The sequence below is a fragment of the Brienomyrus brachyistius genome, chromosome 6, assembly GCF_023856365.1.
Source record: "Brienomyrus brachyistius isolate T26 chromosome 6, BBRACH_0.4, whole genome shotgun sequence".
In the NCBI taxonomy this organism is placed as follows: Eukaryota; Metazoa; Chordata; class Actinopteri; order Osteoglossiformes; family Mormyridae; genus Brienomyrus; species Brienomyrus brachyistius.
In genome coordinates this window covers 12,577,382-12,592,773 of record NC_064538.1, presented here as the reverse complement: position 1 = coordinate 12,592,773, position 15,392 = coordinate 12,577,382, and the positions used below count along the sequence as shown (strand labels likewise).

Genomic DNA, 15,392 nt, shown 5'->3' with positions numbered 1-15,392 from the left:
AAAAGACCTTTGGCCACGGCAGTAAAAGGTCTGTGAAGGAAATACCCACTAAATTGTACAATACAGCTGAGGGAAGCACACAGATATCAGGGAGGAGTCTGTTCGGAACAGCAAAATAGGAGATGTGACCAGCTGTATTTGTGCAATAAAAATCAAACCGAGATTGAAAATCATGAAAACGCATGAATGGCAAAACATTACAAACATTACATTACAAAATACAAGGTAGTAATGAATAGTACAACACAAGATAGTACTTAATACTACAACAGTGTGCATTAGAAATACTGAAAGGTGATATTAAAGACACAGTTATAAATTGCTTTAAGAAAACGTGTAGAAAAGGTATTATTGCACCATATTTTTGCATCAAGATGTCACACTCTCCTCAGAAATGAAACATATGCACCAAACAGGATAAGCTTGTAAGAACGAACATAAATACATTTAAGAAGATTCAGCTGAGCTCTGCAAAATATGTTAAAAAAAGGTATCCAGCAGTCGGTGAGAGCCATCAAGGTGACAGTTATGAGATTATAAGAAATGATTTTCTGTTGCTGGTTTGGGCCCCAAGGCCAGAGCATTCACCAGTTTACTCTAAAGACTAAAGAACGGACAGAATGCGATTGCAGTTCAAGCAATAACTGGATGTGAGCAGTTATAGTCATTGTGCCTTTGTGCAACAGTGACTTCACAGCTGAGGGTGTTGATAATGCTCCTCAACTTTGGCAGCAAACTTCAGATTTTAGCACCGAAATGATGGCAGAAACCCCATGATGATATGGTGTGTGTGTGTGTGTGTGTGTGTGCCAGTGGAGAGGTAGCCCAAGTGAGATCCGAAAATGGCAGATGTGGCTCTTTGCTGGAAGGGTTCCCTTTGCCCGTCTCCCTGCCAAACCAGGCTGCCCCTCTGTGAGCACATCGACCCCTGCCGCCCCCCCGCTGTCCGCCTCTCCACAAGCTCTTCTCTGTAATCTCAGTGACTCTCTCCCGTATAAGGAATGCCCTCTCCAAACTTGACATGATGGGCGGCGTTTTTTGCCTCGTACAGCACCTGCACCGTGGAGAACAGAAGCAGAGAACAGCAAATTAAGGGGAGAAGAGATAAGAGAAGATGAAATGAAGGCTTCGGACACCTCTCAGCGACAATCTTCAGCTGGGCAATATGAACACGCCTCTCGTCTCCCATCACCTTGTTGTGAACATAAGCCTCGCAGCTGTAGCACCATACAGACAGGTCTGCAAAGCTGAGGACCACAGGGTGTTCTGACACCAGGCCGTGGGTCACCATATGCTGATTGACATACCGGCCACAGAGCACCTGCCACAAACAGACAGAAGAAAAAGGAACACCGCAGGATCAAAAGAGTGGACCTCTACTGACACATCTCACCGTGAAGGCAGTCACATTGTGCACTGCAGTGTGGACCGGAGCAGTGCACCCGAACACAACAATCACTGCAGCGCGGACCGGAGCAGTGCACCCGAACACAACAAGCACTGCAGTGCGGACCGGAGCAGTGCATCCAAAACACAACAAGCACTGGAGTGCGGACCGGAGCAGTGCATCCTGAACACAACAAGCACTGCAGCCGTGACGGGGCCTGCGGATCACGCACCTTGTAGCAGCTGAGGCAGACCCAGTTTTCTGCATCCGAACCACAGTCTTCACAAGGCAGGAACACATCGATCCCCCCACTGGGCACCGGCCTGACCATCTCTAGGTGAGGGCACCATGGCAAGGGGTCCACCACATACATCGTACCCTGGAGAGGGATGGAAAAACACCAGCTCAGACACTGTTCTGTAGGGGAGCCTCAACAGGTTGCAAAAAGGCAGGTTTGAGGAAGTCAGCTGAGGTTCGGAATAACACTTTATTTTCCCTTGTTGGCTTTTAAAGAAGCAGAAAATGGCTCGAATGTGTCTAACTTGTCATTTAAAGGATGTAAATAACCCCCCACCTCATCTGTCTCCAGGCCTCCAGTGAAGAGCTCAAAGACTGCCTGATCCTTCGGCAACTTCGACCAACCAGACGCCTCGTCCGATTCGCCAGGCTCTTGGTTTCCCTTGGCAACAGTAACCATGGCTGGTTCATCGACCAGCTGAGCCCAACAGAAACGCAAAGAACAATGTTTTCAAGACATCATTCGCAAAACTTGTGCCATGGACAGAATGTACACTTCCTAAGGACCGAATTACTCACTGGCATAATCACCTTGTCCTTCGGAGGGGTAGAACTGACGGTTTCCATGGCTTCTTTCTTTTCTGGGGTCACCTGGGCGGATGGTGGCCCTTTAACTGGGTTTTCCTGGGAACCAGGCCTCACCTTCCGCCTGGCTCCCCCTATAGGCATAGAGGCTGGGCTGGAGGTGCTGTTGTCTAAGTTCAAAGACACAAGGCCGACTGTGATGTCCTGAAGACCTTCCTCCTGATGGGCAGCGCTGGGTTGCACTGGTTCCATTGCTTCAGCTGCTGCCGGACTCACAGGAGGAGCACCCTGTTCAGAACCTTTGGCTGGGGTCTCCTGTCGCTGAGGCCTCTTGTCTCTGCCACCTGAGACTCGTTTGCCCTTTGCTTTGGCCGAAGGTGCAGACAAGCGCAGAGACTCTGGAACTACAAACAAAAATCATGCTCAGAATATTGTCCCAGATTAGCAGCTAAATCTCTGATATAACGGGCAGCAAATCGAACATCTATAAGAGGAGTACCATCCAGAGGTCCAGACAACGATCCGGACATTTTCATGGGTGGTGCTAATTCCAACTGACTAAATGCCAGTTCAAGGAACTACCCCTTGTTGCAAAATTCCCACTCACTTTGTATTCTCAAAGAACTCCAGTAGAGGGCGTGAGAGCGCAGAACACGGTTGATTGTGACGGCGGCATTGGGATGTGGGGGTGCCAGCGGAGGCAGCAGGGGGAGGCTGTCCCCCAGCAGCGTGCTGGTGCACATTGACATAGACTCGGAAATGGAAGTCAGGTTGTAGCCCCCCTGCGGCAGACAGAAGAAAAGGGGGAATATGAAATTTAGCTCTAATGCTAATCTGCTCCCCAAAAGCACATTCACACCTACATATACTGTGAACATGGTAAGGCCAGTGAGGGTATTACGCAGTGTCTATGCACAGAACACCTTACCTCTAGTATGAGTATAATTCTACCAGCAGCCAGACTCATAAGCAGGTGCGTAAGGTGGGCGTATCCCTCGGGAGTCACATGGTATCCGCCCAGGGGGTCACCACGGGCCGCATCGAAACCCGCAGACAACAGCACCAGTTCTGGGTCAAACTGGCGGGGGATACAGTGAGGAGCTACGTCACGTACAAACAGACACAAAGGGGCAGAAACAGCAGCAGTGACAGTAACCAGGCACGTCCCGGTTACTGCCACTCAGGGGCGTCCCCTTCACGAGTCTGCCTGTCGTACTTGTCTGGCGATGGGCATCACCACCGCGTGGAAGGCCGCCAGGTACTCCGAGTCGCCCATCTTCCCGCCGCTCCAGGGAATGTTGACGTTGAAGCCGCGGCCGTTTCCTCTGCCGACCTTGTCGAAGTCGGCATCATCAGAGGAGGGGAAGAAGAGGCCGTTGTCGTAGCGGTGCAGCGAAATGTACAGCACACTGAGCGGCAGAGAGAACGAGGAGGGAAACACCCCCCTTTACGTCAGCAATGCAAAGAAGGAAAGACAAGCGACGGAGCTCCTTTTAGGCTGAATCCCGACTTACCACCAACGCACGAGCCGCCTACATGACCATGTACACAGATCGATAGTTAAACAGATAGCAGATTTACCTAACCTCAGTGTTTCTTGGCACCTGACTGTACTGGTACGACGATCACTAATGATGACCAAGTTATGCTTTTGTTAACTTTATTCCAAATTACTGAGTTCCATAATATTTTGGTTTGACCGACAATGACTTAATATTGCATGCATCCAATCTGAGTAAAGCACTACCCAGTGTAGGACTCCAATAATTCACATATTCTCCACGCTCTCTAAATCAACCAGGATCTTTCCAAGCCACTGCACTGACTGGCAGCTGAACCTCAGACTCATATCTGCTGATCACTGCTAACATTCCGTGCAGCTCAAACTGCAACATGACACATGCATTCATTTACACTGTACAGTGTAAAGCAGCTGACTATTTATTATCTGTCTACCCGGACGGACACTCTGCTGGAGCTTCAGCTTGAGATCCGTCACCACAGCTGGGGGGGGGGGGGGGGGGGGGGGTTGTCCACAGAGCTAAACGCCATGCCCCCTGCCTGCCAGCACATCGGCCGAGCTGCTGTCCTACCTATCGTCGTCCTCAAAGATGTGCTGGGTGCCGTTGCCATGGTGCAGGTCCCAGTCCAGGATGAGGACCCTGAGGGGCTTCTTAGCGAAGGCCTGGGCGTAGCGCGCAGTCAGAGCCGCCGTGTTGAAGAAGCAGAAGCCGCAGGCTGCATCTCTCTCGGCGTGGTGGCCGGGGGGGCGCACGATGGCCGCTGCGTTCCTCACCTGGACACAAACAGGGACAGCACACCACAGGCATTCGCTGCCCAAGGTCCCGCAGGCCGACATGACAGGTATGGATTAACGCAAGATTAAGGACCTTTCCAGTGAGCACAGCCTCGGCTGAGTTGAAACAAGCTCCAGCTGCCAGCAGGGCACATCTGTAGCTCTCATTGCTGATGTAGATTGAGTTGTACTCATCCCCCAGCCTATGCAAGTCTCTGGGCTTCATCCCCTCTGTTGACTTGATCTTAGCTATATGCTCCAGGCTGGGAGAAAAAGGGGGAACGTGGATCAGAATTAGAGACGGAGCAGTTTGAAAATTTAACATCACGAGTATGGTGACGAAAAATATCACGGTGATCAGTATCATCGCAGTTTTGCTAAACTGTTTTGAAAAAGGACCGATGCACAAACTGAAATTATTTCACCAAGTTTTATATCAAAAACGAGAAATAAAATTAGTAGGACTGTCCGATTTTTGTTTGCATGAACATTAAAATAAAACCGTAGGCAATACCTTTCATGAAAACACATGAAAACCACATCAAATGCACATTAAAAAGCTTTGGAGTGCTGTCACTGCCTTCTGCCATGTTTTAACTGACACAAAGGAGACCGTTACTAACTTTCTTTGATGCTGGACAGTATTTACCTTGAGTTTTTCAAAGGACAATAATCAGGCACAGTTTTCATGATAATTTAAATCTGAATCGGTAATACTAAACATTTAGAATTTTACCATGAAACTGGAAATCATTTCATCCATAATCAGAATAATGAGGCAAACAGAAAAGTAAACTGATAATAAGCGGAAACTGGGAGCACAAAAATACATCAAAGAAGATGAATCTGATGCAATATTATCAAAATAGGCTGAATCAGGCTGAATCAACACAGCAGGAGAAATGCATCAACACACAGCCGTTTCCAAGGGTACCGATGACCGGCTCCCACTCTACCTATGACACGTGGCCAGCTCCTCCTCCGTGGCAAGGCGCGCCGGGATCCGTAGGCAACGGGAAACAAGGCCCAGTTCCTTGTGTCGGGAGAATATGCGGGAGATCCTCTGCGGTAGCTCCGGGTGATGGCTGCATGGGTGCAGAGGTTTAAAAGCTCAGGTTTAAGATACCCGGTGGCGCTACGATGGCCAGCTAGACAACATGTGACCCAGGGAGATTCATCAGCTGTGAGAAGGGTCCAACTGCAGACAACTCTGTGTTACAGTGAATGAACCCTAACCTTAAGCTTAATCCTAACCCTAACCTTAAACTTAATCCTAACCCTAAGCTTAATCCTAACCCTAATCTTAAATTTAAGCTTAATCCTAACCCTAACCGGAGCTCCACTTTATGTCCTTATAGATCATGTGATCCCAGTGGAGGAGCTCCACTCTACAGGCGTCTGAAGCTAGACCCTTTCATCAGCTGTTTATTTTTTAGCAACAGTGTCCTGCACGTCGTGATAATTCAACAAACTATTCGTATTAGTACCAATAATACTAAGGAATGAATCCACACACACAAAAGTAACCGACGCACTAGATTTTGCTTTGATCCCATATCGCGGTGTTTCCTACAGTGTGCCTGAATAATGACTGCCCTGGGGATGGCACTCCTCAGTTCACCTGTCCCACATGTTGTGGTGCTCCATCATCCTCTGGTCATACACCAGCCCTGTGATCTGTGCAGGGTTCTCCACAAGGCCCTCACCAGAGGGCTCCACCAAACCCAGCTCAATGGGGCTCATCTCCTCACACATCGGGCCACCTTCTGCGGACAGACACAGTCGACCCCAGACGATCAGGAAGCCGAATGGAAAAGAAGCTTAACCCCAAGCGGCACTGAACACATACCCAGTATCTGCAGGCTGGTCCAGAAGGGATACAGTGAAGAGATGGTCTGCGAGATGGACTTGAGGGCACTGGGAGAGTCACAGACACGGGGAGCAGAGAGCACGTGCCGCACATGAACAGCAGTCATGGGAAGCAGGAACTTTACATACGATACACCAGTCAGTGGGCAAACAACATGTTAGAACCGAATCTTCTGTAAAACGCATTAATAGTAATGGCAGTTAGCATCCAGCTGTTCTATGAATGCTCACCTATCACTGGGGGCTCTCGGTGGCACCAGGCGGGGGCAGGACTCTCCAAGCAGCGAACTGACGCAGGCACACACCCCGTCTGCGGTGGCCTGAGGGTTATACCCACCCTGACCAAACAGGGCTACAGTCAGAGACCAGCTTGCGCAGCCCATTATAGCAGTGGTTCTCAACCTTTTCGCACTGCGACCCAAATGTTGACCATGTTCTATATCAAGTACAGGTCTAAATTAACGCTATGATCAAGCATGCAGTGCACTCTGTAATTAACGCTAATCAATGTCTATCGCACAAATCTGATTGGACGTGGCAGTGAATTTTAAGTTAGGGATCTGTGGTTTGTCCTCTTGGATTGGTTGAGTGTGCAGACATGGGTTGAAAATTCTCTTTCTGTGAACTTCTAGTACCTCCAGTGCCAGGATGAGTCTGCCCTGGGCAAGACCCTGCAACAGGTGCGTTAATATGGCAAAGCATTGTGGGCTAGCAGACATCTCTCCCTGGGGGAAACAGACAGAAAAGACACAGTCAGCAGTGAAGCAGGTAGAGTTACAGCAACACTGATTTCCTGTTTCTAAACACTGCCACAAAAAGTACAGTGCTATATATTAATTTATTCTCTTTTGTTGCTAAGCAGAAGGATGCAAACAGGCATCTCATAAAGCAATTAATCTGTGTTCTACTACCATATCGATGGCATCTACACTGCAGATCAGACCATCCTCTCCTAAAAGTGGCGTCAAAGTTGTGCGCGAAGAAAAGTCAGAACTTGCCTTAGGATCCCCTGCCACACAGTCGAAGCCAGCCGCCACGAGGACCAGCTGAGGCCGAAACTACATAGACGACAAGCCTGTTAGGGACCGTCTACAAACAGCTTGCAAGTTTTCAATTACGTCAACGTTCAAAAACGTCTAGTCTGCAGTGATGCGATACCTCATACGCCACAGGCAGGAGCAGTTGCTGGAAGGCAGCGATATAGTCTGCATCCTTTACACCGGTCTACAGGGTGAAAAAGGAGCCATGAATGAGTACAGCGCCATTGACAGGTACAGCAGGGAACAGGTGGACTTGTAGCATGTTTTATAGAGTACTAACTGATTTAGAACTATGAACATCGACATATAAGGAAGAGATGTGCTTCGTATAAGAGAAATATCTTGTAAAGCAGGGGATGAAAAGAGCAGGCAGGAGTGCAGAGTTCCATGCACCTTGTTCCATGGTAGGTTGATGGTATAGCCCTCACCGGCCCCAGAGCCCAGCGCCCCACTATCAGATTCGGGTAGGTGGGGCCAGAAGGCACCTCCCTCATATCTGTGCATTGAGAAGTACAGCACACTGTGGAGAGAAAGCAGACACTGTCACACACGCAGCCCAAGTGGCTCAGTCACACACAGACCTGCAGCGCGTCTAAGAAGCCCACGCCCTGTTGGTGTTACCTTCAAGGAAACATACGCCATCATGCATGTAGCAAAACACAGTAGAGTTTTAAAACCAAGAACACAAGTACAGCATAAAGAAGAGTGTCTATAAGAATCCCTTTCAGCAATCACTGTTTTATTAATGATGTTCCATAGATACAGCAACGGAAAAATTAAGAGACCACAGCACAATTTTTTGTTTCACTCATTTTTCGGGTGTGTGTCTGTGAGTTATATATGTATTTGCAAACTGCAGCCTGGTTCTTCTCTGTTTCTCATTAATGAAGGGCTTCTTCCTTGCTTTATGGGACTTCATTCCTGCTTCTAGGAGCCTGAAATGAACTTGTCCTTGCAGTGCACTTCACACCTGCACTTGCTTCCCATTCCTTTTGAAGCTCACTTGATGTCATCCTTTGATTCGTGAGAAACTGTCTGATAAGATGACAGTCATCCCTGCCATTAGAAGGCTTCTGCCCTTTTCCTGGCCGGTTTCTGATCATTCTCAGTGTCTCCTGCTTCACCTTGTTCTTATATACTGCTATCTTAGAAATTTTGAACCTATGAATGCCAGCAGAACCATGACTAAACCAGGATTTAAAAATCCTTGTTTAAAATTACTGAGTGGTCTCTTAATTTTTTCCATGTTTAGAATTATTCCTCCTGGTCAGTTTTAGTGGGTAAAAACAGGCAGCGGCGTCTGTCTCTGTACCTGGGGTCCTCCTGAAAGCTGTACTGGATTCCCTGGCCGTGGTGCACATCCCAGTCCACAATCAGAACCCTGGGCAGAAAAACACACAGCTGAGCTCGGCGCACGCTGTCATGGGCTCTAAGAACTGGATCATTACCTTCTCATGATGAAGATCAGAGGAGAAACAAACAGCAGGTAGGCGAGGGAGAGACTGCGAGGCGGATGTGTCCTTCACGCTCACCGCTCCAGGCCGTGCTGAGTCTGTGCATATCGAGCCGCAATGGCCAGGCTGTTGAACATGCAGTAACCGTTCATCTTGTCTGTCTGTGCATGGTGACCAGGTGGTCTGGGAGTGGGGGGAGGGGCAGCCACAACAGGTATTTATTAAAGTGAACAGCTTCAGAACAGCAGAAGGATCTAATGTTTTTAAAAGGATAACAGAGCATCAAATATCATCTATAAAATCCTCATTCAGCTTTGTATTCAGCACCACGTAACATTTAGCATGCGCCTCCTGAAAGTTAATATTCATCATTTCTGTAACAATGCTAACATTTAAACACATGCAAACCAGGCCTGTAACAGCACACGTATTCATCGTGTGCCATTCACATGCATCATTTTCAGTTCAGCACACACTGCAAAACATGTTAATACATTTCTCGACCTAAATTCACAAACAGATGGTCAACACAGAAAAAAATATGCTAATTTTAGCTGAGAGTTGGTTACGGCTAATGCTGGTTACAGTCAGTCATAGTGGGCAGTTTGGGAACATTATGTGTATATATATATATATATATATATATATATATATATATATATATATATATATATATATATATATATGTGTGTGTGTGTGTGTGTGTGTGTGTGTGTGTATTTGGAGAGAGACCAACCCAATATGTTGCTGTAAACACAAATGCTAACTCACTTGAGACGACATCATCCGGGTGACATCATTTGAGTGTGACCGGAAGGCAGAACAGCCCCTGCATGTTAGTCTGTCTGTGCCATTTAAGGCGCTTTTGTCAGGAAATTCAGACTGGGATAAAAACAGCAACGGCAGCTGTAGGGGTGTGTCTCGCTACAGATATGTTACCGTTCTCAGCAGCAGAGAACACAGGATTTAGGTGGGATTCAGTTCATTATGATTCATGTATCATGTAATATTTTTAATTTCTAAATGTTTTTACACATTTACTTTTACAATGTGCAAATAAGTGTCTCAGGTTTTGTTATTCAGAGTCGTTGACAGGCACACTGCCTTTGACTTACAATTGTTCCTGATTGTGCTTGCGTTTGCAGTTTTAATAATAAATAATTTCAAAAGACATTTTCCCTGCTGTACCAAAACTGCACTAAAAAGGGCTTTCAAAACCAAGGTTTGCACTGAACCGTGAATGTTGTGTAAAGTTACACTCCTAACGCAAACTGATTTTCCTGAATCAATACGATCGATAACATCTGAATTGTCATTTAAAACAAACAGACAGTCTGCTCCATCCTACCTGGTGACAGCAAAGCCGTTTCTCAGTTCCGAGTTCAGCACTTTGTCAGTGAGCTGCAGGACAGCGCCCACTGCCACTGTGGCAGAGTGGAAGGATTCCTACAAGCGGGGACACGGGACATCACATGTCTCGGACAGACCGGCAGTGCATGAGAGTCACCCAACAAGCGGAACAACCAGCCGGGGGCGGGGCAAAGACTCACAGGATGCAGGTAGACAGAGTCATAGGTTTTGGAGAGAGACATGAGCTCGCTCTCAGACATCTTCTGGGTGGATTTCATCAGCTCAACATACTGCTTTCTACTCAGGGCAGAGAGTAGCACATGGTTAACATGCCGTGAAAGACGCAGAGGGGAACAGTGTTTTGCCACTCTAGACAGCTGTTTCCAGAGTAACGCGCAGAGCTTGCTGAGTGTGTCTGAAAAGATGGACCAGCAGCAATGGTCAGACTCTGGTGGCTTATGATTTGGCTCATTTTAAGTTAAATGGCAAAAGATCAGTTTGCCTGCCAAGCTCATCTCAAAGGTGCTGAAAACAGCCCCACCCTGTCCTCCAAGCCCCGGTCCCATTTCCTTCACAAAAAAAGCAGATTTTACACACAGATTGCCCTACGAAAGAGGCACCAGACACCTGCCTATGAATGGACTTACGTGTGGATAAGTAGAAGGTCCTGGTCTGTCGCAGGCCTTGCCTGAAAGACAGAAAACAAGCAAGACTCAGCCGATCAGAGGGCCGATCAGAGGGCCGATCAGAGGGCCGATCAGAGGACTGTAAAGCTGCCGCCGGCCCCCTGTGATGGACGTACCTCCACTTGGATACAGCGAGACAGCAGCCCCTGTCTCCCCAGCTTCTCCATTATAGCCGTCACCCTCTCAGGACACTCAGGGTGGCCGCTGAGGAGCACGCACCGTAAGGCCAGGTTAACAAGGTCAGCATCTATCTAAGGTCATCGCTGCTATTTCACAAGCCTTGCAGTTTCTGAGATGTTCTGACCCAGTCGTCTGACCGTAACGATTTGGCCCTCGTCAGAGTCACTCAGATCTCAGACCCTGCATTCAACACATCAACTGCGAGCACTGAATGTCAGCTTAGTGCCCAATATACACCAGACCCGTTTTTACAAGATTATTCAAGTCAAATTTTTTATTGCCATCATATTTGTGGATGGTCGATAAGTGAGGTATATAAGTGGTTGTATAATTATATAGCACACCAAAAAGCTAAACAGTATCATAAATAGTGCTTAATAACTCATGTTCAGTAGAAATAAAGAATATTTTGCTTTACTAATGTCCAAGATGGTAAAACTTCAACTTAAAGAATGTGTTGTGACAGCAGTACCTGTCCCAAAGGCAGCAGGGGCGGGCAAAGACGTCGCTGTAAGCGAGACCGGTGCCTGTGGCTTTCAGCTTGCTGTTCAGGTCCTGAGAAGCAAGAAACGCGGATCTCACATCAGCTTCAGTTCAGGCAGTGAAACAACCAGCCAATCGTTCCTTAAATTTCATCCTTGAAAATCAGTCGTATCTTTTAGAAATGGAACGCTGAATAGAGAGCAGGAAGCAGCAGCTTCTTACTGTTCATGCGTACATCTGTGTAGCAGTTCCCCTGCTGGATTTGCAAGACCTTGTTATGATCAGGAATTTGTGTGTATCTGATGGGCAGCTTTAACACAAAGGGGGTAAAACAACCCGAAGCTGAAAGCTAGACCTCTTAGCGCTATTCCCACACAAGAACTCTCAACTTTGGAGATATGGGTGCAGATCCCAAAATCACTGAGCAGCACACCACCCCAATCCAACAACTGGTTTCATTACATGTTTTTATACTAGAAAGGATTCATTAACCGCGTCAAATCTGCTGCCAATCCCCCGGCTAAATGGTCCCTCAGTCAGACCTCCCCTTCATAAAGAAATGCTGCACAGATACCAGGTTTTTGAGCTGATTCGCCATCTCCTCTTCTCCTCTGCTCTGCTCCATCCTTCCTTTCTTCTTGGCCTCCTGGAGGCTGGTCTTCTTGCTGCTGGGTTTGCTGCTCTTCTTCTAAGGAGACCAGTTTCACACGTATGAGTTGAGCAAGGAGCACGCTGACAAGCAGCACAGATGCTGCCAGTCAGCAAACGAGTGACGATAACTTAATAACTATGTTAACAGCACAGGAAAAGTCATGTTTTCTGAACAGGACCTCTGCACGTCTGTGTTCAAAGAACAGGAGTCTGTTAACAAGTGCCAGACCATTCGGAGCAAAGTCTACAGGAGCATAAAACAATTATACATTGAAGGGCTCTTAGCTTACAGTTTTCCTTTTTTCATCTGGCATATTATTCCACTGCAGAGAGATCCTATCCAATAGTATTAAGTGTCTGTTATATTTAATAAATGTTCATCATTGCTGCGGATGAAACACTTGCAGCAATTCGGCCGGGGAGACAGCTTACTTTGGACTTGGAGTCCGGTGATTTAGGGGAACAGGACGGCCCTCTAAGGGATCTTGATTTTGAGGGGTTAGGGGGAGAATCCATGCTAAAGCTATAACTTCCAGACGTTGCAAAAATCTCTGCAATGAAAAAGTTTTTATATTATTATTATTATTATTATTATTATTGTGTCGCTAGGGCAGGAGTGGCCATCTTGAGCCTCAAAAGCCACAGTCTTGCAGATTTCAATGCATTTTCAATAGTATTCAAGTAAAACGGCTGACAGATGGGATAAATTTCATTTCCAAATTAAAAATCTGAAGACAACCTATTAAGAGGACATATATTAGCCTATAAGATATATAAAAGATATCGCCATTATTACAATTTCTGTTCATTATTTATTATTCAGAGAGTACCTATACACAAAAGAAAATCTGTATTTTTACAGCGACTCAAAGCATTAAGTCACAATGCTCGAAGGATGATTGTACTGTATATGAACTGGCACCAAGGTTGATATTTTACCTAAACGAACAACATGCAAATCTAAAAAGAAGCTAAATTATGACATGAGCAATCGTATTGTTATAATGGCAAATAAATACAAGTCTGCCAATGGAAAAAACCGTTACGGTAGGTGTAGATTACATAGCATTTTTAAACAGCTGCAATAATATTTAGTTTAGTATACATTAACAAATAGCTAATAAGTCTTACTATAAAATCGGTAAAATTTTGATTATTTTAACCCGCTGATAAACCACTGTCAACTGACTATATTACAAAAGACAGCAAGACAAAGGGCACTACATCAGATGAATATAGCCTGTATAACTGCAATATAGTTTTTAAATATGTACATGCTACATATAAGATCAGGCAACCGCGTGTTTAATTAATGTTTAGTAATAATTATATGTCTAATCATTTTACACATGACACTTTACTTGCAGATTTCTGAGATAATCTGGCAGATAATACACATTGTGCCGATTTTATATAAGTTACACCTTCTACCATAAAGAGGCCCCCGAAGCTCTAAACAACCTGGTAAATAATCTATTAATGTAATAATATTCCTGAAGAAGCGGTGTGTATATTTCATATAGCTGAAGCTGTAACTATTACTTACTTTAATGTATTACAGCGCTGCCCGAGCGCTCAAATTGAAAATAGGTCGCAGTAGATACGCCCCTTTGCTCAAAGGCGCTTATCGATGACGTCAACGAAACGTGACGTGAAAAGACGGAGCGCAGTTATGAATATGCACAGTTCAACAACACTTGGTAAATGTGTCGGTATGTTGCAAAAAATGTGTACTCTTATATTACGTATAGTTAGTAGTTTCTAGAGGCCACGGCTATTAGCTTGCGCTAATTTTGTTGACTGTGGCAATTTGTAAAAATTTGTACAACGGAATGACACGGATGTAAGAAAGACTTAAAACATAAAAAGGAAAATTCATTATGAGTAGAATAAACTTTGCTACAGGTTCACACCAATAGTGAGTTTACAGGAAAACATCGGAGACTTAACAAACACTAGGAACCTGCAGATGTTTTAGTTCTGATATCAAGCCACATTTCCATGGGTATGTTTAGTGTCCCTGGTTGGCATAACTTATTAATGTATTGGAACAGTTCAGCTTCAGGTGTTCAACAGCTAATGCAGTACGCCACCTAACTCACATTAGTGTTCCCAAAACAGGCCTTTGCAGTTTTAGTAATGTAATATAACATTAATTATTAATTTTCAGTTTCAGTTCCTTTTCTCCATCTCTTATGCCCCCACTTTTATTAGAATATATGCTGTCTTGTTGATATCATATGATGTAAATGTCTTCCTGTCTCTATTGTTTCATTTGTGTCAGTTTGTCTGTGTTTCCATGCCTGTTTATTCATGCTTCTTATCTGCACTGATTGTATTTACAAGCCTACTGTACTTTCTGTATCAAGCAGCGTGTCGGATGTTGTGTCCTTTAAAGTTTTCATTTGGTGTTTTTTGTGTATTCTGTGTTCTTTAGCCTGTGAATACTGCTTTACTCTTCATTCATTCCTCCTCAGAAATGTCACATTGCCCACTCACTCGGTATGTTGTAGTGATGCTGATGAAATAATCTTTTTTAAAAAAAAAAAAACTCTCTTTAATAGGCACTATTGTATTCTGATTCATACATTCTTAATTTGTAAATCACACCAAATAAGAATTTTGGCAATGGTGAATATTATGATTTAATAGATGTCTTGCTGATAACCAGTCAATTAGAATATTATACCACTAACACTACCACTAACTAATTTTGAAATATTCAGGTAAAATCCAGATCAATTCAGGAGTTTTTTTTCCTAATCTTGAATAGCTTCTTAATAATCCCCAATCCCTTGAAAATGTTGACCATGATACCTGCCTATTATATTACATACCGCTTGATTTTATTCCAAAGACCTGTGTAGATTTAAATAAATCCCCAGGGTTCAAAAATCGAAGCAAAATTGTTAACCATTACACACCTTGCACGAACACCAACAAAAGCTACCAGCACTAATTACATGAATTTATTATAAAGAGCATGACTTGATACACAGGATTTAATTAAGCTACCAGTCCTGGAGGTCTTGTAGCAACTGGGTTATTGTACTCAAGGTAAAAGATGAATGACAGGCAGATTTTAACTGCACAGGATACAGTCAGTATATGTGCAGAGTTGGACATAGATATACTGTATATGAGGGAGGGTACAGGAAAAGAGGGTTTGGAGGC

At 45.2% G+C, this 15,392-nt stretch overlaps 1 protein-coding gene across 1 annotated transcript; it reads right to left on the bottom strand.

Annotated features, from left to right (window-relative positions):
• Positions 1-116: 116 nt before the first annotated feature.
• Positions 117-13,853, bottom strand: hdac6 (histone deacetylase 6). The gene is made up of 28 exons (XM_049017245.1): positions 13,765-13,853; positions 12,651-12,769; positions 12,142-12,255; positions 11,557-11,639; positions 11,021-11,108; positions 10,866-10,906; positions 10,419-10,515; positions 10,217-10,314; positions 8,947-9,051; positions 8,727-8,795; positions 7,808-7,934; positions 7,533-7,598; positions 7,373-7,432; positions 7,010-7,099; positions 6,606-6,712; positions 6,355-6,422; positions 6,127-6,271; positions 5,462-5,590; positions 4,600-4,768; positions 4,303-4,505; positions 3,426-3,618; positions 3,138-3,287; positions 2,817-2,991; positions 2,204-2,613; positions 1,962-2,102; positions 1,620-1,766; positions 1,193-1,321; positions 117-1,054 (listed from the first exon to the last, which is right to left on the bottom strand). The coding sequence occupies exons 2-28, from the start codon at positions 12,732-12,734 to the stop codon at positions 977-979; spliced, it is 3,366 nt and encodes a 1,121-aa protein (XP_048873202.1). The 5' UTR covers positions 12,735-12,769; positions 13,765-13,853; the 3' UTR covers positions 117-976.
• Between the last annotated feature and the right edge of the window lie 1,539 nt (positions 13,854-15,392).

Bases quoted from the DNA above. Each gene is read 5' to 3' on its own strand.
- hdac6 (XM_049017245.1), bottom strand. From the start codon at position 12,734: ATGGATTCTCCCCCTAACCCCTCAAAATCAAGATCCCTTAGAGGGCCG. The intron at 10,907-11,020 runs GTACGTCCATCA...TCTGTCTTTCAG, and splicing joins CTCGCTGTATCCAAGTGGAG to GCAAGGCCTGCGACAGACCA. The intron at 7,433-7,532 runs GTATCGCATCAC...TCGTCTATGTAG, and splicing joins TCCTGCCTGTGGCGTATGAG to TTTCGGCCTCAGCTGGTCCT.